This window comes from Kogia breviceps, chromosome 19, assembly GCF_026419965.1.
Source record: "Kogia breviceps isolate mKogBre1 chromosome 19, mKogBre1 haplotype 1, whole genome shotgun sequence".
In the NCBI taxonomy this organism is placed as follows: domain Eukaryota; kingdom Metazoa; phylum Chordata; class Mammalia; order Artiodactyla; family Physeteridae; genus Kogia; species Kogia breviceps.
In genome coordinates, this window is record NC_081328.1 from 37,403,038 (window position 1) to 37,429,371 (window position 26,334).

The 26,334-nt window shown below is 39.5% G+C and overlaps 1 protein-coding gene across 11 annotated transcripts in view; it reads left to right on the plus strand.

Annotated features, from left to right (window-relative positions):
• The first annotated feature begins 6,793 nt into the window (after positions 1–6,793).
• The window catches only part of CDK12 (cyclin dependent kinase 12), a 62,338-nt gene continuing 42,797 nt past the window's right edge, over positions 6,794–26,334 (plus strand). For 6 of the 11 annotated variants that reach the window (XM_067021197.1, XM_059046589.2, XM_059046588.2 and 3 more), the window contains exons 1-6: positions 6,809–8,454; positions 12,523–13,404; positions 20,061–20,237; positions 21,165–21,304; positions 22,095–22,265; positions 25,511–25,700. In XM_067021197.1, coding sequence (XP_066877298.1) covers positions 7,406–8,454; positions 12,523–13,404; positions 20,061–20,237; positions 21,165–21,304; positions 22,095–22,265; positions 25,511–25,700 — 2,609 coding nt within the window. In that variant the 5' untranslated portion in view covers positions 6,809–7,405. Of the gene's footprint in view, positions 8,455–12,522; positions 13,405–20,060; positions 20,238–21,164; positions 21,305–22,094; positions 22,266–25,510; positions 25,701–26,334 lie in introns of all 11 variants that reach the window. The other 5 variants (XM_067021200.1, XM_067021198.1, XM_067021195.1 and 2 more) reach the window with 2 other exon arrangements.

Here is a 26,334-nt window from a genome sequence, read left to right on the forward strand (position 1 = left end):
TTTTACTTCTTGTCTATTCCTCATGCCCTCATACCTTTCAGTCACTACACAGTGAGTTTCTCGGGGCAGGAATTGCCTCTCATTTCTGAATCCCCACTACCTAGCACTGTACCTGGGCTTAGTAGACAAATGTTTTACTGGGCCTAAAAAGCCTCTCTAGACCCAGCTCTTCTCCCCTTGCCAAACCCAGCCACACGGACCTTCCACCTGCAGACAATTCCTTCACTCCTTCCTCCCCCAAGGTCCTTGAACATGCTTTTTTAACTTCTGGGAGGTCTTTCCCTACCCCACCCCACTCTCCTCACTGAAGCTGTCTTATTCAGATCTCAATGTAAATGTCTCTTGCTCTGGACTAGAGAAACAAGGCTTCTCTAACCCCTGACTTGATCAGGTCCTCCGTTATATTATTTCAAATTTCTCTTTAATACCACTTTCACCATCAAAATTAATTAAGTACATGATGATGCATTCAATGCCTGTCTTCCCTGTTAAACTATCAAATCCAAGAAGGGCGGCTGCTTTCACTACTGTCTAGTGATACTGCCTAGCCTAGCTTCTGACACATGTCAGAGACTCAATGCATATTGTTGGAATAAACAGATAGTGTTGTCAGATAAAAAACAGAACACTCAATTAAATTTGAATATCAGATAATCAACAAATTTTTTTTAGTGTAAAAGTATGTTCATGTAAATCTAGCAATCTTAACATTGATGAAGTACAGAGAGCATTTATCCAAGTGAGAACTTCCAAAGACAGTTCATATTTAAAATGCTGTGGGGGGGCTTCCCTGGTGGCCAGTGGTTGAGAGTCTGCCTGCCGATGCAGGCGACACGGGTTCGTGCCCCGGTCCGGGAAGATCCCACATGCCGCGGAGCGGCTGGGCCCGTGAGCCATGGCCGCTGAGCCTGTGCGTCCGGAGCCTGTGCTCCGCAACGGGAGAGGCCACAACAGTGAGAGGCCCACATACCGAAAAAAAAAAAAAAAAAAAATGCTGTGGGAATTCCCCGGCAGTCCAGTTGTTAAGAGTCCATGCTTTCACTGCCAAGGGCCTGGGTTTGATCTCTGGTTGAGGAACTAAGATCCCACAAGCCGTGTGGCACGGCCAAAAAATAAATAAATAAATAAAAACAAAAAATAAAAGAAAATGCTGTTTCCTGTTGTCAAAGTGGTCTTCATCCAACAAATATCTGTGGAGTCCTAATACTTGTGTATTAGGAGCTGGTAATATAAACTTGAAAGCACAGCCCCAGCCCTTGATAGGCTCACCTGATTTAGAGTTCTGAAAATATGACTGGTCACTGTAATTGTAGGCACCCAAAAAAATGTTGTTAATTTATTCTTATGCCCAAAGTATCACTGTTGGATACACAGTTACATTTCCCCATGGAAGCTCTCTGTACAAGTAAACAATAATGTCTGTACTAAGTGTGGCCAGGAAATGTTATATCATGTAAAACTTGAAAACAGAATAAACTTTACCAAATTTTAGTCACAGAATAGAATAAGTTATTCTTTCTCATCCGAAAATGCAGCTGAAATGACATTGTGGAAAAACTTGTACTCTAAAGATAGGAGAGATCTGTCATTAAATAAGAAAAGCATTTAAGCTACACATGGGAGTAATCTTATATGCCAACAAGAGGAGGATGGACAAATTTTAAATGACTAAGCTTTGTTGGAGACTCCAGAGGACTCTTTAAACCAAAATCTAAACTAACAAATTGGCCTTGGGGTGGGGGAAAATTATTATAACTTTAGTTAAATATTTCCCCTTGTGTACAGCCTAAGGAGAAGCTTTCTGACCTGTTTTGGGGGATTTACAGGGAAACTACAGTCATCACCTGACTGATCACCTTGGGCTTCCCAGAGTTGCCCTGACTCCCTGCCCTGGGAGGTCATGCAAATAAAGCAAATCATGCAGCCCTGGAATTTCAGAGTTCAAAGTTTTTCTGTAGAGGGGAGCAACCCTTACTTTACAAAGGCACAATTCTCACCAGTTTTTGGTCCAATCTCAGCACTTGTGTTTTAAAATTTAGACACACTCAAAATGGCTTGAAGGCTTGAAGACATAACACCATAAAACTCCTAGAAGAGAACATAGGCAAAAAATTCTCTGACAATAAATCATACCAATGTTTTCTTAGGTCAGTCTCCCAGGGCAATAGAAATAAAAGCAAAAATAAACAAACAGGGGACTTCCCTGGTGATCCAGTGGGTAAGACTCCACACTCCCAGTGCAGGGGGCCTGGGTTCAATCCCTGGTCAGGGAACTAGATCCCACGTGGGTGCCTCAACTAAGAGTCTGCATGCAGCATGCGGCAACTAAGATCCCATGAGCCGCAACTAAGACCAAGCACAGCCTAAATAAATAAATAAATAATTTTAAAAATGTACCATATCTTTTAAAATAATAAAAAATAAACAGGGCTTCCCTGGTGGCGCAGTGGTTGAGAATCCGCCTGCCAATGCAGGAGACACGGGTTCGTGCCCTGGTCCGGGAAGATCCCACATGCCGCGGAGCAACTAAGCCCGTGAGCCATGGCCGCTAGGCCTGTGCGTCCGGAGCCTGTGCTCCACAACGGGAGAGGCCACAACAGTGAGAGGCCCGCATACCGCAAAAAAAAAAAAAAATAAATAAATAAATAAATAAACAAATGGGACCTAATCAAACATATAAGCTTTTGTACAGCAAAGAAAACCATAAAAGGAAAAGACAAGCTATAGACTGGGAGAAAAATATTTGTGAATGATGAGACTGACAAGGGCTTAATTTCCAAAATATACAAACAGCTCATGCAACTCAATAACAAAAAAAAAAATCGAAAAATGGACAGAAGACCTAAATAGACATTTCTCCAAAGAAGACATACAGATGACCAACAGGCACATAAAAAGATGTTCAACATTGCTAATTATTAGAGAAATGGGGAAATCAAAACTACAGTGAGGTACCAGCTCACACTGGTCAGAATGGCCATCATTAAAATGTCTACAAATAATAAATGCTGGAGAGGGTGTGGAGAAAAGGGAACCCTCCTACACTGTTGATGGGAATGTAAATTGGTGCAACCGCTGTGGAAAACAGTATGGAGGTTCCCCCCAAAAATAAAAATGGAGTTGCCATATGATCCAGCAATTCCACTCTTGGGCATGTATCTGGACAAAACTATAACTCAAAAAGATACATGCACCCCTATGTTCATAGCAACACTATTCACAATAGCCAAGACATGGAAACAACCTAAATGTCCATCAACAGATGAATGGATAAAGAAGATGTGAGATATATATATATATATATACACACACATACACACACACAATAGAATACTACTCAGCCATAAAAAAGAATGAAATAATGCCATTTGCAGCTACATGGATGGACCTAGAGATTATCATACTAAGCAAAGTAAGTTAGAAAGAGAAAGACAAATACCATATGATATCATTTATATGTGGGTCCTAGAAAAATGGTATATATGAACTTATTGGCAAAGCAGAAATAGAGTCATGGATGTAAAGAACAAAGTTATGGTTACCAAGGGCAGAAGGGAGGGGGTAGGACGGATTGGGAGATTGGGATTGGCATATATACACTACTATGTATAAAATAGATAACTAATGAGAGCCTACTGTTTAGCACAGGGGACACTACTCAGTGATCTGTGGTGACCTAAATGGGAAGGAAATCTAAAAAAAAAAGTGGATATGTGCATATGTTCAACTGATTCACTTCGCTGAACAGCAGAAACTAACACAACATTGTAAAGCAACTATACTCCAGGGACTTCCCTGGTGGCACAGTGGTAAAGACTCCGCGCTCCCAATGCAGGGGGCCTCTGTTCAATCCCTGGTAAGGGAACTTGATCCCACATGCATGCTACAACTAAGAGTCCACATGCCACAACTAAGGAGCCATCGAGCTGTAACTAAGACCTGGTGCAACCAAGTAAATAAATAAATAAATAACACAATGAGTTAAAAAAAAAGCAACTATACTCCAATATAAATTAATTTTAAAAATGAAAGTTTCTACTGCTGGAATGATGGTGGATTAATTTGGATAACGAATTTTACTCTTCAAGATTTAATTTGACACATCACGATTCCTTCTGCCATCCCCACTTTTCCATTTTACTGTGGGTTGTGGGTGCATCCTGGGTTAAAACCTTGATCTCATTTAAAAGATAGAAAAAAATCAGAGTAATTTTGCTGAACTCATGCCAACGTTTAATAAGGTGGACCAGTCACTTCATCTAATCGGCTCATTAAGTCTCATGTTATCTGCCATCATGTTAGACACTGGTGGAGACGTTTACATCCAGGCCCTCTTGCAGAAATGAATGAGGAGTTACCACACCTGAGTTCGAGTACTTAATTCTATCCTCTTTTTTTCTTTCTTTTTTCTTGATAGTATTAATTTTACTTCCGTAGATGATTAAAAAGTTGTCATGAAAAACTTGGTCTTTTTCTTTATTTTGTTTTTGGCTGAGCCACACGGCGTGTGGGATCCTAGTTCCCACATCAGGGATGGAACTGGGGCCCCTGGCAGTGAGAGCGCCGAGTCCTAACCACTGCACCGCCAGGAATTCCCCGTCTTTTTCATTTTTTTAAATGAAGATTTATGGACTCAAACATTTAAGTAAAAAACTTTTTTTGTACCCATGTGACCCAAAGCAACAAGAACATTTTCAGGGAGTGATTTGGAGAGTAGATTTTTCTGCCTTCATTCAGAACGTTTTCTGGCTCCTAATTTACTGGCTGCTCTTTGCATATACAAGTCCTTATCTACTCTTTCCGGTCCAACTCGAATGTCATACTTTTTTTTTTTTTTTTTTTTTGGCTGTGTTGGGTCTTTGCTGCTGCGTGCGGGCTTTCTCTAGTTGTGGAGAGTGGGGGCTACTCTTCGTTGCAGTGTGTGCGCTTCTCATTGCAGAGCACGGGCTCTAAGCATGCCGGCTTCAGTGGTTGTGGCTGTAGAGCGCAGGCTCAGTAGTTGTGGCACGCGGGCTTAATTGCTCTGCGACATGTGGGATCTTCCCAAACCAGGGCTCGAACCAGTGTCCCCTGAACTGGCAGGCAGATTCTTTTTTTTTTTTTGGCAGGCAGATTCTTAACCACTGCGCCACCAGGGAAGCCCCTCAAATGTCATACTTTTATAAAGCTTTCTCTTACCACTCCCAATCTTCTTTTGAACCTCCACACTGTTCTGTATCATTCTTATGACATTTATTATCTTATATTTTGAGGTATGAATATATTGTCTATATCCTTCTTGAGGGGCCTCAGTGGGCACTAGTACACAGAGAAGGAACTTAAAGTCTCACACACATATATTTATTGAAGAAAAGAATGGGGAACCTTGGACAAGCCACTTAGCTTCTCTGTTCCTTAGTTGCCTCACTAATGCAAACTAGTTCAGGGGTAAGTTGTGAAGAGCTAAGTTGTGAATGGAATGAGTTAACATGTGCCAAGGAATTTTGAAAAATAAAAAATGAGGGGCAGGGCTTCCCTGGTGGTGCAGTGGTTGAGAGTCCGCCTGCCGATGCAGGGGACATGGGTTCGTGCCCCGGTCTGGGAAGATCCCACATGCCGTGGAGCGGCTAGGCCTGTGAGCCATGGCCGCTGAGCCTGCGCGTCCAGAGCCTGTGCTCCACAACGGGAAAGGCCACAACAGTGAGAGGCCCGCGTTCCGCACCAAAAAAAAAAAAAAAAAAAAAAAAAAAAATGATGAGGGTCAGTGTAAGATACTTTTTCCAGTTCATGAATACTATGCTTTGCTTGTTCATAACTATAATCTTCTGTGTGAAGATAAATGGCTGATTCCAAAAGAACCATAAGATGATCTCAAGAGGTGATGAGCTTTCAAGGTTCTTAAGATTTTAAGCAGACTGGAGAGTGGTAGTACCACACAATGAAAGAGCTTGTAGTTTAAGGTCAGACATGAATTTTTTTTTTTTTTTTTGTCTGTGTTGGGTGTTCGTTGTTGTGCCCAGGATTTCTCTCTAGTTGTGGCGATTAGGGGGTACTCTTCGCTGTGGTATGTGGGCTTCTCATTGCTGTGGCTTCTCTTGTTGCGGAGCACAGGCTCTAGGTGCACGGACTTCAGTAGTCGTAGCATGCAGGCTCAGTAGTTGTGGTGCACTGGCTTAATTGCTCCACGGCATGTGGGATATTCCCGGACCTACGCACCCTGCATTGGCAGGCAGATTCTTAACCACTGCACCACCAGGGAAGTCCCCAGACGTGAATTTTAATCTCTTCTTTGGCCCTTGCTGGATTAGCTTTGTTACCCTAAGTAACTTACTCAACTTTTCTGAGTCCGGGTTTCCTTATCTGTAAAATAGGGATGAGGAAATCGTGTTTTTCAGGGCAGTACGAGAATTAGTAATAATGCACGTAGTAGTATATGCTACCTAAGTGAGAAGAATCGTTAATACCTAATGACTTGGGTTGAAATAGCCCCACATTTGCCCTTTTCATCCTGGTATTTAAAGGAGCTGTAACAGAGTATGCAAAAATTAGTTTGCGCCGGAACTTGGGAATATGTATTTGTTCAATGAGCTATTCAATGAGTTATTAATAAAGTCTTGAATTAAAAAATTCCTCCTAGGTCCGTTTCAATAAAGTTTTGCTCAAACGCGGAACTGTGATCTTGTCGCGAGAATCTGGCGGAATGCGTTTCTGGCCCGGGACTTGCTCTCGCGTTGTTTGAGCAAGCAGTGGCGAGAGGTCTAAGGAAGCACGAAATACCGCGAGACTACTGCAGATTCTCGCGATGTTTCCTGGGATTACCCCCTCCCCCCTCTTCCCAGTGCCGTTTCGGTTTAACCTAGTGTGTGACTGTGATCTTCTGTGAGGGAGCGAGTGAGTGTGAGGTATTGAGGTGAGGCGGAAGCTAGAAAAGGGGCTCTTTCAGGAGCGAGGGACAAAGGGGGCGTGAGGCACCTAGGCCGCGGGACCCCAGCGACAGGAAGCCGCCCCGAGCCGGGCTACCGGGTAGGGGAAGGGCCCGCGCAGTCCTCACAGGGCCCCAGAGCCGGAGTCGGCCCCACAGCCCCGGGCCGTCGGCTTCCTACTTTCTCGACCTCCCCGGCGCCTGGGCCTGAGGAGTGGCTTGGCGTGGGGAGGAGGGGAAACAGACTCGAGCGGCTACCCGTTGTCTCGCAACTCCACTGCTGAGGAACTCTCATTTCTTCCCTGGCTCCTTCACCCCCCACCTCATGTAGGAGGGTGCTGAGGAGTCGGGAGGGAGGAGGAGCCTGGGCTACCGTCCCTTCCCTCCCCACCCCCTTGTAGGGGCGCTTTGGTAGGCGTGGGGCTGGGGCTGGGGGGGAGGGTGGGGGTTACTTTTTGGAGTGCTGGGGAACTTTTTCCCCTTTTTGAGGCCAGGGGAAAGGGAATGCCCAATCCAGAGAGACATGGGGGCAAGAAGGACGGGAGTGGAGGAGCTTCTGGAACTTTGCAGCCGTCATCGGGAGGTGGCAGCTCCAACAGCAGAGAGCGTCACCGCTTGGTGTCGAAGCACAAGCGGCATAGGTCCAAGCACTCCAAAGACATGGGGTTGGTGACCCCCGAAGCAGCACCTTTGGGTACAATTATCAAACCTTTGGTGGAGTATGATGACATTAGCTCTGATTCCGATACCTTCTCTGACGACATGGCCTTCAAACTGGACCGGAGGGAGAATGATGAACGTCGCGGGACTGATCGGAGTGACCGCCTGCACAAACACCGTCACCACCAGCACAGACGTTCCCGGGACTTACTAAAAACTAAACAGTCAGAGAAAGAAAAAAACCTGGAAGCCTCCAGCAAGTCGGGATCGATGAAGGACCGGATATCAGGAAGTTCAAAGCGTTCAAATGAGGAGAATGATGACCATGGGAAGACGCAGATCTCCAAAAGCAGCAGCAACAAGGAATCCAGGTCATCCAAACTCCATAAGGAGAAGACCCGGAAAGAACGTGAGTTGAAGTCCGGGCACAAAGACCGGAGTAAAAGTCATCGGAAAAGGGAAACACCCAAAAGTTACAAAACCGTAGACAGCCCCAAACGGAGGTCCAGGAGTCCCCACCGGAAGTGGTCGGACAGCCCCAAGCAAGATGATAGCCCGTCAGGAGCTTCTTACGGCCAAGATTATGACCTTAGTCCCCCGAGATCTCACACCTCTAGCAATTATGACTCCTACAAGAAGAGTCCGGGAAGTACCTCAAGAAGGCAGTCAATCAGCCCACCTTACAAGGAGCCTTCGGCCTACCAGTCCAGCACACGGTCACCCAGTCCCTACAGTAGACGACAGAGGTCTGTAAGTCCCTATAGCCGGCGACGTTCTTCCAGCTATGAAAGGAGTGGCTCTTACAGTGGGAGATCACCCAGTCCCTACGGCCGAAGGCGGTCCAGCAGCCCTTTCCTGAGCAAGCGCTCTCTGAGCCGGAGTCCGCTCCCCAGGTGAGCTATTTGTCTAACAGTCCGTTCTTTCTTTCGGTGGCTTATGAGGAACTGGCGATTAGACATGTTAACATTTTGTTGAAGCCCCCATTGTTCATCATTGACTAGAACACTTTGCTATTGGCTAGTCATCATGTAGGTGAGACTGGTCTCCTCTTAACCCAGAATTGGAGAAGTGCAGAGTTCACATGCCTACTGCTGCTAAAGGTAGGTACTTCCAGTGGTGGGATTTTCAGCTGTAAGCTCCCATGTGAGAAAAATCATAGGCTTCTGCTTACTGACTGCATAGGATTGATACTGGTCCCCAGAGTTTATCCAGCTATTTCGGTTGCTTTGTCTTAACTTTTAAAAAATCACTTTGGTATTAGTGCCTTAGGCTTCATTGGACCTGATTGGAGATGTAAGAAATTAAAAATTTTCATTTGTATTATCTTGGGGCTATTTGCCTAAGTCATCTACCATTTGTGCTGTTCACTGAGTCTCCAAACTTGTAAGTTTATTTCCTACTTGACAATTTTTTTTAATTGACAATTTTTTGATAACTTACAAGAGACTCCTGTCTTTTATGTGATGTTTCTAGTGGAAATTCAGTTAGTTCTTTTTCCCTTTTATGGTATAACCTAGCAGAAATTGGTTCCAAGGGTAATTTGATTTTATTTACAGCATCACCATTGACTTATTGTGACCACAGGTGAATTTCAAAATCTTTCTCTTAAAAATTGGCAATAGTACCTTCACTGTGATATTTTTGGTGAGAAAGTCATGTTAGTTTGAAATTTAATTGTTGAAGTGAATTGTCTACAGAAAACTGTTCTTGTTCCTAGGTGATGAGATGTACCTCCCTCTTTGTAGGCTTAACATTTTCCTCAAAAGCAGAACTTGGGCTTTGGAGTTATACCTGAGTGGAATCCTAATTTTGCTTTATGACCTTTGGCGTATAATTTAATTTCTCTGTGTGTGAAATGAGAATAATAACTACCTACTTCTAGAGTTGTTGTGAGGATTAATTAGTAAATATGAATGCATAGCCAGGTACAGTGCCTGGTACTTGGAGCCAGTCAGTAAATTCTATCAATGAATGAGGAAAATGTTGTTGAACACTAGTAGAGAAATTATTCGAATTTGAAAAAAATCCATGCATGTCTTTTATATGTCAATGTGAGTAATTTTTGTTGACTTAAAGTTATAATTATTCATAAACTAGTTTGAATTCATCAAGCTACAGGAGTTCCTAGCTGTCAGAGTCTGAAGTTCCTTAGGCTTTTCCCCTCCATTTTATTAGAATTTTTTAAACAGAAAAGTTGAAAGAATTGTAGTGAGGACTCAAGTATGTACCACCTAGATTCTGCAATTCATATTTGCTATACATTTTATCATCTCTATCCATCTCTCCACCTTCATTTGTTTTGATTCATCTCAAAGTAAGTTGCAGACATCCGTATACTTCACTATAAACACTTTAGCATGTACACCATTAGCTAGAGTTCACTTTTTTTTTTTGGAGGGATGAGGGGTAAATTTATATACAGTGAAATGGATGTCTTAAATGTACCATTTGTAAAATTGCTTAGTTTTTAAGGATGCCTAAGAAATATTCTCAGAATATTTGTTTTCTTGAGGGAGTAGTTTCATTAAGGCTGTTCTGAGAATTTTTTATTGTTATGGGGTTTGGGAATACAGAATTACATTGAGGCTAAAACACTAAAACAAGTTTCAGTAAAAACTGCTACTTTGCAATGATTCCTTTTGGATTCAAATCTCAAGTTCTCTCTTCCTCTTCTCATTTAGTTGAAACTAGTGCAGTGATGGTAAAAATAAATCAAGAAAGAATTGGAGACACAGTATTATAGGACACAAATATAAACACTACATAATAATCCTGGAGTCACATGCAAATTTTTAGTTGGCTTGTAAAGAGCATTATGGGGAGAGAGGGTGATGCAAGAGGGAAGAGATATGGGAACATATGTATATGTATAACTGATTCACTTTGTTGTAAAGGAAAAACTAACACACTATTGTAAAACAGTTATACTCCAATAAAGATGTTTAAAAAAAAAAAAGAAAAGAGCATTATGTGTTTGTGTGTGTGCGTTACGTGTTTGTGTGTGTGCGTTATGTATGTATTTTTCCTCATTCAGTTTCTTAGAGTCAGAGTGGAGGAACATACAGATCCCTTTTATGGTATTCTCTTTTTTTTTTTTTTTCCTTGAGAGAGACAGTCAAAATTAAAAGATTTCATTTCTAAAGACTGAAAACGCTTTGGCAGAAATGCAAGGTCTTTGCATCCACCAAATTAGTGATTAATAGTAGAAATTTCATTTCAAATGGTAGAACCTGACTTAATTCAGGGAAAAAATACATTTGTTTTTGAAGACAATTTTTTTTGTTGCCTGCATTTACCTACTTGTTGTTCCCTTTACCTCCTTTTTTCCTTGAAGAGTGGACCTGGACCTCAAGTGTAACATGTATATAACTTATGGCCATCCAAACGTCCTATTAACAGTAGGCTTCTGTTCAGAAGTTGAAGGTTTGTAGCAGAGTTCCTTAGGAAGATTTAGCCATGCTGAAAGATGAAAGAAACAGTGGTTTGTAGAGCATGATCTCTGACATTACTTAGTGTTTTCCTGAGATAATGTTAGTTTTAGACCAGCCTATATAATTCAGAGAAAACCTCTTGTTTTAGCCACTTATATACAAGAGAAGTATTCGTTTTCTGAAGGGTAAGTGGATATTTGGTAAATTCACTTAACTACTTTAAGTATTTTATATCCTCATGTTCATATATACGTTGTTGTTATTGTTGTTTTGAGCACTTTGATTCCAATGATAACTTTACATTTTAATAAACTTGGAAGAAAGTTGCCAAAAAGCATTATAGGTAAAAGAAAATCATGACTAACATCATATGAGTTGTTTCACCTACAATGTATATGCTATTTGTTTTGAAACATTTTGAATCACATCAGTCTTACCAATGATCAACGATAAAGGGAGATATTGAAGATCTGGAATGGGAACAATTTGTTTTACACTACTGGGCAAATTACCTTTTGTCCAGTCACATTTTTTGTGCAAATTTTTTTTCCCTCCTCACACTGAGGCCAGAGCACATTAGGCTTTATTAAAAAGCAAAAAATAATTAATGAGGGTTTGGGTTTTAATTTAGAATAATCTGCCTTATAGATTCCCAGGTTTTACTTCCCAATCCTTCCTTAATAATGGACAAGATAAGTTGAACATGCAATAATACCTTGCTTTATGAATTCCTAAAAAGTTTATTGGAAATCATTTTATATTTGAAAGTACTAGAAGCCATCATAATTTTAAGAACTTCTAATAAATTATTTCGGTAAGACAGTTTCTCAGGTTTATCTAGTTATTGTAAATCCTAACTCTTGTATATTGGGGGTTTGTTTAGTATAGGTGCAACTTAATTATAAAGTGAGGATGCAAGCAACAATCTTTTCCTGGGATTTCTCAATAAAATAGCTGTCTAGTGTAAACAATTTAGGTTTTGGTGAAGTGTCCTAGTTACTTTTAACTTCCTAATTGATATAACCCACGTTTAGCATTAAGTATGATTTTTAAAATCATGTTTTCACTTTATCAGATATTTAAACCAAAATGCTAAAAATAATCATTGTGAATAAGGGCATTTTCTAACATGGGAAAAATGTATCCATCCATCTTCCTTCAGTTGAATAAGTAGTGGATAATTTTTAGATTATATTATTGAAATATGTTGCCATGCAGGATTTATTTCCTTCTAATCTATTTTTTTAAGTAAAGAACAGTTTTAAATTTACAGAAAAATTGTAAAGATAGTACAAAGAATTCTTTTATGTCCTCAAACTCAGTTTCCCCTATTGTTAACAGCTTACATTTGTTACAATTAATGAACCAATATTGATACATTATTATTATTTGATGGTACCTAATCTATTTTTAAGATTGCTAAATACTCAAAGTGGGTTTTTTAAGTTACAGTTCTTCATAGTTTGTTTAACTGATCTATTCCATATTGCTGTAGTCTATCCATTTTAAACTGCTTTTTTCTTTTTCCAGTAGAAAATCCATGAAGTCTAGAAGTAGAAGTCCTGCATATTCAAGACACTCATCTTCTCATAGTAAAAAGAAGAGATCCGGGTCACGCAGTCGACATTCCAGTATCTCACCTGTCAGGCTTCCACTGAACTCCAGCTTGGGAGCTGAACTCAGTAGGAAAAAGAAGGAAAGAGCAGCTGCTGCTGCAGCAAAAATGGATGGAAAGGAATCCAAGGGTTCACCTATATTTTTGCCTAGAAAAGAGAACAGTTCAGTAGAGGCTAAGGATTCAGGCGTGGAGTCTAAAAAGTTACCCAGAGGTATAAAATTGGAAAAATCTGCCCCAGATACTGAACTGGTGAATGTAACACATCTAAATACAGAGGTCAAAAATTCTTTAGATACAGGGAAAATAAAGTTGGATGAGAACTCTGAGAAGCATCCTGTTCTTAAAGATTCGAAAGGACAGGGAACAAGAGACTCTAAACCTGTAGCACTGAAAGAGGAGATTGCTACTTCAAAAGAGACAGAGACATCTGAAAAGGAGACCCTTCCACCTCTTCCCACAGTTACTTCTCCACCTCCTTTACCAACTACTACCCCTCCACCTCAGACACCCCCCTTGCCACCTTTGCCTCCACTACCAGCTCTTCCACAGCAACCACCTCTGCCTCCTCCCCAACCAGCATTTAGTCAGGTTCTTTCTTCTAGTACTTCAACTTTGCCCCCTTCTATTCACCCAAGGACATCAACTCTGTCCACTCAGGCAAATTCTCAGCCCCCTGTACAGGTTCCTGTGAAGACTCAAGTATCTGTAACAGCTGCTATTCCACACCTAAAAACTTCAACATTGCCTCCTCTGCCCTTCCCACCCTTATTACTGGGAGATGATGACATGGATAGGTAAGTCCTATGGCTAACTGGGAAATTTTAACCCTCTTGTTCTAAGTGTAATGTATTTTTTGTTCTCAAGCTTTGTCAAAATTGCTCTAATGAATGGCTGTTTAGAATGCTTTCATGAATAGGAAACGCCTTTGATGTTTGGTTTTCAGTGGAAAAGTCCTTATGTATGACATTTATTAGGAAAAGAGAATTACAGTTTGAGGTCTAGTAACGCTTTTTCTCATAAGCGTATTTATTGATAATTTTGATTCAAATTTTAAAAAATCATGTTTTTCTCCTTAAATTTTTATGTTGAAAATTTTAATACTAAATAGCTTCAGAAAAGTTAAAAGAATATAATTAACACCTGTATACTCTTCACCTTGATTCACCAGTTGTTAATTTTTTGCTACATTCGTTTTAACTGTAGATATCATGACACTTCTGAATACTTTAGCATGTCTATAGGAAACTATATAATCACAATACCTTTATCACCCTAAAAAACTTACCATTCATTTATTAAATAATATCAGTAGCATATCAATAATAATAATATCCTCATTGGTCCCCCAAATGTCTTTTATAGCTACTTTTTTTTTCCTTCTGATGCTCTAAAAAAATTAATTATCCTGTAGGAAAAAAAGAACAATATGTAGAATCTTTGCTAATTAGAATATAAATTCACAGTGGGGTGATGGGAAGAGCTCTAATTTTTTTTTTTTTTTTTTTTTTTTTTTTGCGGTACACGGGCCTCTCACTGTTGTGGCCTCTCCCGTTGCGGAGCACAGGCTCCGGACACGCAGGCTCAGCGGCCATGGCTCACGGGCCCAGCCGCTCAGCGGCAATGTGGGATCTTCCCGGACCGGGGCACGAACCTGTGTCCCCTGCATCGGCAGGCAGTCTCTCAACCACTGCGCCAGCAGGGAAGCCCAGAGCTCTAATTTTAATGAGTCCTCTGAGTGTTGAAAACTGAAATGATTTGAAGCATGAATCTGATGTCATGGAAGGCATTAGGAAATATATTTGTTTAATTTCTTGACAGGCCTAGCCAGGCAAGTACCACCAAACAAACATGATATAGCAGTGACATATGCCATGGCACTCTTTGTGTTATTCTTTTTTCTATGGAGATTCTGCCCTCTTGTTCTGGAGGATGAGTTTCACTTATTGCAACAAACTTCCATTGTAAGCACAAAAATAAGTATTATCGGTCTTGCATCGCATACCAATTAATTCCCAAGCTTCCCTTACTTTCCAGGTGACATCAGTAGTTTGAACAGTGATACATTTCAGCCCTTTAGGTCTATATTTTTTCAGATTACACTCTGCTCTTTTTTTAGAAGGTGCAAGTACAATAAATGAGGGGGAAAGAGATTATTTAAAAGAATGGCTCCATTACTATACATAGCTGTAAATCTGATTTTAAAGAAAAATTCCACACGCTCTTTCTAATATTAATAGGTATTTATGAATTCTGCCACATCCTGAGAACTGCAAAGGAGAACAGAACCGGAAATTTCTGTAGAAAAATTTGTTTGAGCTACACAATATGCTTCTCATAGATACAAGCTATATATTTTTACAGTTTTTGTTGGAAAATAGTTGAGTATCATCCAAAGGAAACCTAGGCTACTATCTATCCACAGGAACCTTGTTTAAATATTAGTTTACGTAGTGGCTAGGACAATATCAGTGTGGCTAAGAATCTTCCTTTTGAAATGTTTACTTGGCTAACCAAATAGCTGTTGAACCTACCTACCATGTGTCAGCATAAAGTGCAGGTTTCCAGAGGTGGAACAATTTTGATAGAAAGCACGTAGGAATTTTTATCTTTCAGATTGCAGATGAGGGGTAAAGTAAGACCATTCAGTGCTTATTTGAGTATGTGTAGCTATCTTTAAAAATGTGTAAGAGAGAGAATGAAGTGAGAAAAATTCTTTTTGTTATATATTTATTCTGATTCCAAAAGTGTAACTATTTTATAATCCTTATTTATTTATTATTATTTTTTTTTTGCGGTATGCGGGCATCTCTCTGTTGTGGCCTCTTCCTTTGTGGAGCACAGGCTCCAGACGCGCAGGCTCAGCGGCCATGGCTCACGGGCCCAGCCGCTCCGCGGCATGTGGGATCTTCCCGGACCGGGGCACGAACCCGTGTCCCCTGCATCGGCAGGCGGACTCTCAACCACTGCGCCACCAGGGAAGCTCTATAGTCCTTATTAAAGGTAGAAAAATGGAAGTGAAGATGTCTTCCACTATCAGTTTTATTTTTTCACTATAAAACTATAAATTCAAGATGCTTTTTCTGTTCTTGTCTACGTATTTGGTGCCACCCTATCCACGTACCAGCTGCACCTATCTTTCACATGAAAAATATTTATTTATTAAAAAAAAAAAATTGGCGGCCACACTGCTCAGCATGCAGGACCCTAGTTCCCTGAGCAGGGATTGAACCTACCCCCCCTTGCATTGGAGGCGTGGAGTTCTAACCACTGGACCACCAGGGAAGTCCTGAAAAATAACTTTATGTAAGAAGACTTTTTAGGAAGGAATCTGAAAGTTGCACATGGGACTCATATTCCTCTCTACTTTCTCTCATGTGAGGCTTCAGGAGCTTAAATGTTGAGAATGTGACTTACACATCTTTTTATTGCCTACAGTGCTTTAAACATAGAACACAGAATGCAGTCATTAAATATTGATTATTTGAATAAGTAAAATTGCTGAAGGAGCCAGAGTCAGGACTTGTGTGAAATGACATCGGGCATGTAGTTAAGAAATTATTTGCCACCTGGATGACATAAAGCTTGTATTAGAGGATTTGTCCTTTTGGGAAAAGAATGAAACTTTTCTTTCAAACATATATATTGGGCAGGAGTGTATTAACCCAGGTATCAAATGCAGGAGTGAATTTAATTAATGGTATTGCAAAAACCTTTCTGATTCATGGTCTACAATTCTTGGTTTCAAGGAGCAAAGGCTGCCAAACATCCACCGTGATATAGTGCATTCTTCATGAACATAGCTATTCATGGGGATCTGCTGCTTTTTAAAACATTTTCAGTTAACCACATAGGGTTTTTTAAATATTGTTTTCTTTATTTTTTGATAGCCTGGTTCATTTGGAGTTTTATCAGACTTGAGTAGAGTCTACATTATTCTTTTTTTTTTTTTTTTTTTTGCGGTACGTGGACCTCCCACTGTTGTGGCCTCTCCTGTTGCGAAGCACAGGCTCCAGACGCGCAGGCTCAGTGGCCACGGCTCACGGGCCCAGCCACTCCGCGGCACGCGGGATCCTCCCGGACCGGGGCACGAACCCGCGTCCCCTGCGTCAGTAGGCGGACTCTTAACCACTGCGCCACCAGGGAAGCCCAAAAGCTGTATTTTTAAAGTACTAAGCTCGTGTAGAATAGACCTGGGTAAACATTCAGATTAGACTTTAGGATTTTTCTAATAGAATGCTTGTTTTTTACTAGAATGCTAATACAATGTTTTTAATGTATTCACTCAAATTTTTAATAGAAGTTTATAAAAATATATCTTTTTAAACAACCTGCTTTAAGGAGAAGGAGATAAATGATCTATTTAAAGTAGTTTATTTTACGTTTTGAAAATTAATTAATAAGAATTTTCGGGAATTCCCTGACGATCCAGTGGTTAGGACTCCGTGCTTCCACTGCAGGGGGCTCGCGTTCTATCCCTGGTCGGGGAACTAAGAGCCCCGAAGCCATGTGGTACGCCCCCCTCCCCCCAAAAAAAGAATGTCTTTTCACATAGTTCATATGTAAATTCATATTTTTTTCTTTATTAACAATAAAGACTTATTAGAGGTGTTACATTGTACCTACAGATTAAATCCAGCATAGTAAATTCCAAGAGACTATCTGGATTCTAAAATTTCAGCATCTTGGAGCTTGGCAACTTTGTTATTTTTTTAATTATACACAAGCATTATGCAACCTTGTCACTACATGTGAACCCATCTGCAGGTATAAATGGAGAACCAGGAAATACTGATATTGATAGGGTAGATCAGCACTTCCTGGTACTGAATCTTCAAGTAATGACTTACATGTTCAGTATCTGCTCCAATATATTAGGCTCTCTGCATCTACTGTATGCCCTCAGAACTATATAGAGCTTTATTTTAGTGAGTGCCCTACACTAAAGGCTAAAGAGCATAATGTTGTTAAGCATTGCAGTTTTATGGATCATCATTATTCCAGGGTTTTTGGTACATTTGGAATTTGTTGAAACAGAATTTGACCTCTGTTAACTTGTGTGCCCTGAACTGGTAGTACGTATCCCATCAAACATTCTTTCTTGACATAAACGTACTAAAAATATAATTTTTCAGAAGCAATGTACATTTTCACAGTAGCAAACAATATTTGAACCCATAAAGTAAATTTTGGAGAAAACAAGTGTAAATATAAAATATAGATTGAACTTAAATGATGGTGAAAGAATTCAGATAATTTGATTCTAGTGACACAGAACCAAGATGGAATCTATTTCTGAGTCATGAGGAATTGAAATTTATAAAATATATATATTTTAAAATTTTATTTATTTATTTATTTTTGGCTGTGTTGGGTCTTCGTTTCTGTGCGAGGGCTTTCTCTAGCTGTGGCAGGTGGGGGCCACTCTTCACCGCGGTGCGCGGGCCTCTCAGTATTGTGGCCTCTCATGTTGCAGAGCACAGGCTCCAGACGCGCAGGCTCAGTAGTTGTGGCTCATGGGCCCAGTTGCTCCGCGGCATGTGGGATCTTCCCAGACCAGGGCTCGAACCTGTGTCCCCTGCATTAGCAGGCAGACTCCCAACCACTGCGCCACCAGGGAAGCCCTATAAAAAATATTTTGACATTAGTTGAAAAATTAGAAATTTTCTTTCCCAAATGTCTTAAAAATTGGGGAAATTAAAAAAATCTGTATGGCATCCTGACTCAAGAGTTTTCTGGTAACAGGCTTTGTTCCCGGGGTAGAAAAATCTTAGTGCAAATTATAATAATGTTGTGTGTTCATCTCTATCAGTAATTTAACAGAAAGTTTCAGGTGATTGTTTTGCTCTCCATTGACTACCCCATTTCTGGTTGATATGGTACATACTAGATTCTATTGTTCTGTCTGATTTATAAGAGATTAAAATGATGAAAATTGGTAGGAAGTAGTAGGTTTTGAGATTGTGTTTCACACACAGAGGGCAGCAGTATGCTTTAAAAAGTTACATTGCAGGGCTTCCTTGGTGGCGCAGTGGTTAAGAATCCACCTGCCAATGCAGGGGACACGGGTTCGAGCCCTGTCCCGGGAAGATCCCACATGCCGCAGAGCAACTAAGCCCATGCGCCACAGCTACTGAGCCTGTGCTCTAGAGCCCATGAGCCACAACTACTGAAGCCCATGCGCCTAGAGCCCATGCTCTGCAACGAGAGTAGCCACCCAATGAGAAGCCCGTGCACTGCAATGGACAGTAGCCCCCGCTCGCTGCAACTAGAGAAAAGCCCGCGCCCAGCAACAAAGACGATGCAGCCAAAAAAAAAAAAGATACATTGCAAGGGGTAGATCTGTTCTTTATGGTTCTGTGGAAGTATTCATGAAAGAATTTTTAAAAAAATAACCACTTGTTGAAAATGTAGATGAGGTTTGTACTGTGGTTAGGATTCTCAGATTCTTTTTAATCTTCTGATACTGTGATGGAATACAAAAGACTATCTAGCATGGTTTTATTTGTAGACATGAGTTAGTATGCTGCACTATCTTTTCTGAGGACATGCATGGCACAAAATCCTTCCTTTACTCATAAATAGAGGTGGTTAAAAATTGGATCTGAAAACTGAATTTTCTAATTTATTCCAGGAAAGCCATCCCGTCTGTTTCCCCCACTGACTCTTAAAATTTGTTGATTATGATGAGAGACCTTCTGCTACCAGTGTTTTAATGATTCTGAAATAGTCTCTTGGACTCTTTCTCCTTAGATTTTTAGTTTGAAGGTTATTTATCCATTTTGGATGGTCGGATATGGTTGCCTTTTGCTTCCCAGCCAGTACAATAAATAAGTATATTTTTCACTTATTTTGATTTCCAGCTTAGCTGTGTTTCTTACAAAACACTGTAAAATACTATTTGCTTTTTCCAAGTTTCTCTCCACATCTTTAGTAACACAATAGTATTGGCTTGGCCAAAAAGTTCATTCGGGTTTTCCTGTAACATGGAAAAACTCGAACAAACTTTTTGGCCAACCCAGTATTACATTGCTGGGCTTTCAGTCATTTAAATCTTTGCTGGTTAAAATATGGAGCAGGTTTGGTGACTTTGTGAGTTGCAGTGGTGCTTTGCAAATTTAAGATTATAACTTCCTGCATTTTATTTCATCTCAATAAAAATCCAAATAGAATCTTAGAAAGGACATTAAAGAAGTTTATTAAAGTTTCTACAAATAATATGCCAAGTTTTTATTGGTTTTTAAAATATACTATAGATTTCTTTTTGCAAAATCCAAGTCTCTTTAACTCTGATAAACTCCATTTCTTTATGTTATATTATGGGGGTTTTTTCCCTTAAAAGTAAAATCTTTGTAATCTTTTAACAGCCAGACAATATAATCTTTGAAAAGTTTTATTTGCACATCCTTTAAGTAATTGTGATCTTTTTCACTTTTTCCTCTCTGTTGTTTAGTCCGAAAGAAACTCTACCTTCAAAACCTGTAAAGAAAGAGAAGGAACAAAGGCCACGTCACCTACTCACAGACCTCCCTCTCCCTCCAGAGCTCCCTGGTGGGGATCCATCTCCCCCAGACTCTCCAGAACCAAAGGCAATCACACCACCTCAGCAACCATACAAAAAGAGACCAAAGTGAGTTTTGGAGGGACCCATCCTTAATTACAGCTTTCTTCCTTACCTTTGGACCACAACCTACACCAGTAGGCTTATAGAGGATTGGGCCTAATGTAGATCTTATTTTATTTTAATGGATAAAATCATTTCATCTACACTCATAGATACCATGTTGTGTTTTTTAGAAAAACAATAATTTCCCAAATCCAAGTATACAATGAACATTGATCCCACTGTATCTTTTGAATTCATAATACTTAGCATATTGAAGAAGGAAAAAAATACTTTAATTCAGAGGGTGTCAACCATGTACACATTAATGAAGAATTAATAGATGTGGGATTTTTTTTCCCCCTGAACTACATAAATTGCCATGCCATAAATGTAGTAGAATCTGAGTTTGATCTTCTGATTGTTAGCATTCTTCTCTTGGTAGTAAAAATAGTTGCCATTTATGGAGCACATATTATTGCCAAAGTTTTATATTTTACTTTCATAGTAACCCTGTGATGTAGGGAATATTTTCCCATTCTATGGTTGAGGAAGCCAGTACTCAATAAAGTAGCAAATCTATTGTTATTTGATCTTATGTCTTCCTGAAGCAAAAGAAAAAAACAACTCTGTGAGAGATTAGCCACTGTGAGAGACTGTTTAAACTGTTTATTTCATATCATTTGATTCCTGCTTTTTTAATAAAGAAACTGATAAAAGACTCAGGAGCCAGAGAAATCATCATAAAAGAATTCTGTTTTGTTCTTTGAATACATTTAGGTAATTCCTTGGCGTGGTTAGGACTCCATGCTTCCACTACAGGGGGCATGGTTTTGATCCCTGAGCGGGATCCCTCAAGCAGTGTGATGCAGCCAAAAAAATAAAGAAAAAAGAAAAAAAGGAATACACTTAATTTTTTAAAATAACTTGTTTGTTTGTTTTTGCCTTTTTTAGAATTTGTTGTCCTCGTTACGGAGAAAGAAGACAAACAGAAAGTGACTGGGGGAAACGCTGTGTGGACAAGTTTGACATTATTGGGATTATTGGAGAGGGAACCTATGGCCAAGTATATAAAGCCAAGGACAAAGACACAGGTAAATATTGCCACAAAATTTTAGATGTCAGAAGGTTAAAAATTGAGCAGTACTGATGTCTTAAGTGGATTTAGCAAAAGTAAACTTTGAGTTCTTATTTGGTCTCCAAAAGTAATGAAATAGACTACAGTTTTCCAAAAGAATAGTATAATTATTACTGTCTAAAAACCTTCCTCTTTCTGTCCATTGTAAATGTTTTATAATAAGCTTGCTGGGAATTTAAGAGAAGGTAAAAATAAAATTTGTCAGTTGCTCTTTGGTAAGGGGCTAGTCCTTGAAGATAAAGTGAAGTAGTTGAATTACTGGTATATTTTAATAATACGAAATTTTTAAGCTTAACAGACTATTGAATTAAAATTTTAAAATCTTTAAAAGAACAAAGATAAGAAAGGGAACATGGGGATTCTTTTTTTTAAACAGTATAAAAGTATCTGCCATGGGCTTCCCTGGTGGCGCAGTGGTTGAGAGTCCACCTGCCGATGCAGGGGACATGGGTTCATGCCCCGGTCTGGGAAGATCCCACATGCCGTGGAGCGGCTGGGCCCGTGAGCCATGGCCGCTGGGCCTGTGCGTCCGGGACCTGCGCTCTGCTACGGGAGAGGCCACAACAGTGAGAGGCCCGCGTACAGCAAAAATAAAAACAACAACAACAACAACAAAAAGTATCTGCCATGTAGCATTAAAGTAGGCATTAAGTCTATGTTTTAGAGCAAGAGCATATATTGGTTGATTCATGATGGTGGCCAAAAAATGCTAATTGTAATATAACAGTTTGAATTTGTTGTAACAGGAGAGCTAGTGGCCCTGAAGAAGGTGAGACTGGACAATGAGAAAGAGGGCTTCCCAATCACAGCTATACGTGAGATCAAAATTCTTCGTCAGCTAATCCACCGAAGTGTTGTTAACATGAAGGAAATTGTCACAGATAAACAAGACGCGCTGGATTTCAAGAAGGACAAAGGTACTAGCAAAGAATCATGTTTCTGCATGGGAGATTGGTACATTTTATTTCCCTTTCTTAGTTTGTTTGCCTGTTTGCCTTTTTTAACAAGTTGTACTAAAGTCCAGCTTCTTTCTTTAATCCACATCAGAATTAAGATGTTAACAGATTGTTTTTGTGCTGAACAGTGCTTATTTTATAAAATGTCTGTTCGTCATTAGTGTACTCTTATACTTTTAGAAATCATTGTTAATCATTAAAATTAGAGTCTGCTGTTAACACCTAAGAAGGCCAGCACATAAACAATATAAGGTTCTCCTCCAACCAATGTTTTGAAGTCGGTTTTTTTTTGTTCTTGTGTTTTACAAATTGTAATAACCATAATGGAAATTAAAACCCAGATTTGACAGTTATTCTCATTTTTACATCCTTCATTTATATGCATCCTTTTTTAAAAAAATGTAGTTTTGTTCTCATACAGTTTAGAATCCAAAGCAGGTATTTCTAAAACAGTTTTCAGGTCACATAGTGGTTTGTTTTCCTGGATTTGTAACTTGAAGTAGTCTATATATGATATCCAGCCTACTTTTATTAAAGTAAATCTGAAGGTTTAGAGAGGGGCATCTGTGAAGAGGTGGCATCTGTGAATACAGCCTGAGATGTTAACAGAGAATATGATTGAAATACATAAAATTAGGAGGGTAATGGATAAAGTTAAGTTGGACTGCTTTACAGAGCCTCAAATATATTAGCACTAGGGTAGTAATACCTCTTTTGAGTTTAGTAGAAGTAGTTTTAAAGAAAAGAGGAAATCCTGCTTAGATAAATTTATGAAAGTTAGATTGGAATAGAATTAAATATACTAGTTATATTTCTGGGTTTTTTTTTAACCTTTTCTTATTATAAAAATATTACAGTGTATAACTAGTTTCTGTGAGGATGTGTAAGAAAATGTTAATTGGTTGCTTCTGGAGAGGTGCTTGCTTTTCATCCATGCCCTTCTGTACTGTTTAAATTCTTTTTTAAAAAATCATAAAATAATGGGGGACTTCCCTGGCCAGTTCAGTGGTTAAGACTCTGTGCTTCCACTGCAAGGGGCACGGGTTTGATCCCTGGTCAGGGAACTAAGATCCCACATGCTGTGTGGCACAGCCAAAAAATTAAAAAAAAATTTTTTTTAATCATAAAATAATAAATGAATGAATGGAATGTGATGCATGCCCATTGTGGAAAAATTGAAAACATAGGCGAGTAAGAAAAGGAAAATGGCAGTCACTTCTCTCCCACTCCCAGTATACCAGCATCCATAGAAGATCACTGTAGTATTAAAATGTTGGCATATTTTTTTCTAGTACTTTATATTTTATATATATTTATTTTAACATAACCAAGATCAAAGTATATTGAATGTTTTATAACTTGTCATAAGCAATTTCCTGTATCATTAACATGTTTTAATGACTGCATAAAGATAGATGAATCCAAATTTATTTCACCAATCCTTGTTGAACAGTTAGTTGTCAGTTTAAAAAATATTATAATAGCACTGCATTGAGCATCTTTTTGCATAAATATTTGTATTTTGATTTATTTCTTAATATAGTTCCCTAAAAGTAGAATTATTTGGTCAAAGGAATTTTCATATTTAATGTTAGATTGCTTTTAAGAAAGATATGTCCCACCAGTGAGTCCCATCCCACTTTATCCTCCCTAACATTGAGTTTATCTTTTTAAAAAATTGTCATCTTATCTGATAGGTGAAGTATGAATGATATCATTATTTTGGATTGCATACTTTATATTCTGAGTTTTTTTCCACGTCTATCAATTTTACTTATTTTCTCTTTTTTTGAGTTGTCCGTTTGTGTCCTTTATCCACTCCTCTTTTGCAGTTTTAGTGTTTTCTTAATTCATACGAGGGCTTAGCTAAAACTAAGATATTCCTTTAATGCAGTGGTTCTTAACTTTTTGGGGGTCATGAACCTTTTAAAATATTTTACGGATTCACTCTTCAAAAAAATACATTTAAAATGTTGCATAGGGCTTCCCTGGTGGCGCAGTGGTTGAGAGTCCGCCTGCCGATGCAGGGGACACGGGTTCGTGCCCCGGTCCAGGAAGATCCCGCATGTCGCAGAGTAGCTGGGCCTGTGAGCCATGGCCGCTGAGCCTGCGTGTCTGGAGCCTGTGCTCCGCAATGGGAGAGGCCACAACAGTGAGAGGCCCGCGTACTGCAAAAAAAAAAAAAAAAATGTTGCATAGGGCTTCCCTGGTGGCACAGTGGTTGAGAATCCGCCTGCCGATGCAGGAGACATGGGTTCGTGCCCCGGTCTGGGAAGATCCCACATGCCGCGGAGCAACTAAGCCTGTGCGCCGTGGTCGCTGGGCCTGCGCGTCCAGAGCCTGTGCTCCGCAACAGGAGAGGCCACAACAGTGAGAGGCCCGCGTACCGCAAAAAAAAAAAAAAATGTTGCATACACGTGTTTAAAATGTTGTATGCTATTTAGAGAGTTCAAAGAGTCCTTGAAGCCTATCCCCTAGACTAAGAATCCTTGCCTTTATGCTACTGAGAGAAGAATTTTGGACTGGATGGATCATTGTCTAACTAGGTCTAGTATTTCTTATGTTACAGTATTTGCCTCTATCATGCACCCTGTTGAAAGTGGAAAGATAATGTGGATTTCAAATCTTTCACAATTCTCTTAGCCTTTTATCTACTTTTAAATTTAGGGAGTTGAATTAGATGATTCATTTTTTCTTTCAATTCTTAAATACTATAAATTTCATTAATAATTCGTACTAAATGCACCCCTGGCGTATTATATGAGTGTTAACTAGGGTAAAGATTTCTACAAAATAGTCTTAGACAATGTGTAACAAATGGGCATGGTTGTATATTACAAATAAAACTTTATTTACAGCAATAGACAGGCCGGATTTGGCCCAAGGGGTCTGTAAGTTGCCAACTGATTTAGATCATAAAAGACTAGTTATACAATCTAATTGGGGCAGTTGTCCCGTTAGAGAAGTAAGTAGTCCAAAAAGTACTGAACTACAAGTCAGAAGATTAATTCAAAAAATAGTTCTGTTTTTTATTGTTAGAACGGGCAAGTTATTCAACTGCTTGAGTTTTAGTTTCTTCATGTGTAAAATCAAGTGGTTTTTCCAGAAAGCTTATGGTGAACTCCAAAATTATGTTAAAATTTGACGCATTGTCATTTCGGCATCCTTTTTCTCTTGTTTTTAATTTTTTCCTTCATCCCATGTAGGAGCCTTTTACCTTGTATTTGAGTATATGGACCATGACTTAATGGGACTGTTGGAATCTGGTCTGGTGCACTTTTCTGAGGATCATATCAAGTCATTCATGAAACAGCTAATGGAAGGACTGGATTACTGTCACAAAAAGAATTTCCTGCATCGGGATATTAAGTGTTCTAACATTTTGCTGAACAACAGGTAACACAGTACCCATATGAGGTTAAGCATTTTCTTCCTCTCTTCTGACACCCTTAGTTTCATCTAGTTAATTGGGGTTATAAGTAAACCCAGTAATGCACTTTTTTGCATTTACGTACATCTGATGTCTGTACCTTAGGAACAACTTGTGATAGGGGTACTCTGATCAGCAGTCTCCAGACTCAGTGTTGGTAAGGACTAAAAGAGGTAGGATTGTAAAGGTTTTTTTAAATGCAGACATTTTAGAGAATTACTTACATCCTATAGGAATATTCAAAGAGCTTTTGCCATAGTTAGTAAATAATACTTTTGTGGTCTTAGGCAAATTCAAACACACCTCAAGTTCTTAATGACATTCTCCTTTGTTTAGTGGGGAGAAACATACCTGCTCTTTTAACTGCTCTTGAGACTTTGTCAGTTATCGAATTTCAGAATAAACACAGATGTAGTTGGTGACTGACCTTTCTGCCCAGCACTTACTCCTGGGTTTTAATAGTATAGACAGACAGGAATTTGGTGAAGAACAGTGTTAATTCTTCAGAAGTTTTTATCATCTGCTTTCTTCCTGTCTGGCTATTTGCCTAAATTGCGTTGGTGATATCAGTTGCATTACAGTACTCTTTGATGATAGCCC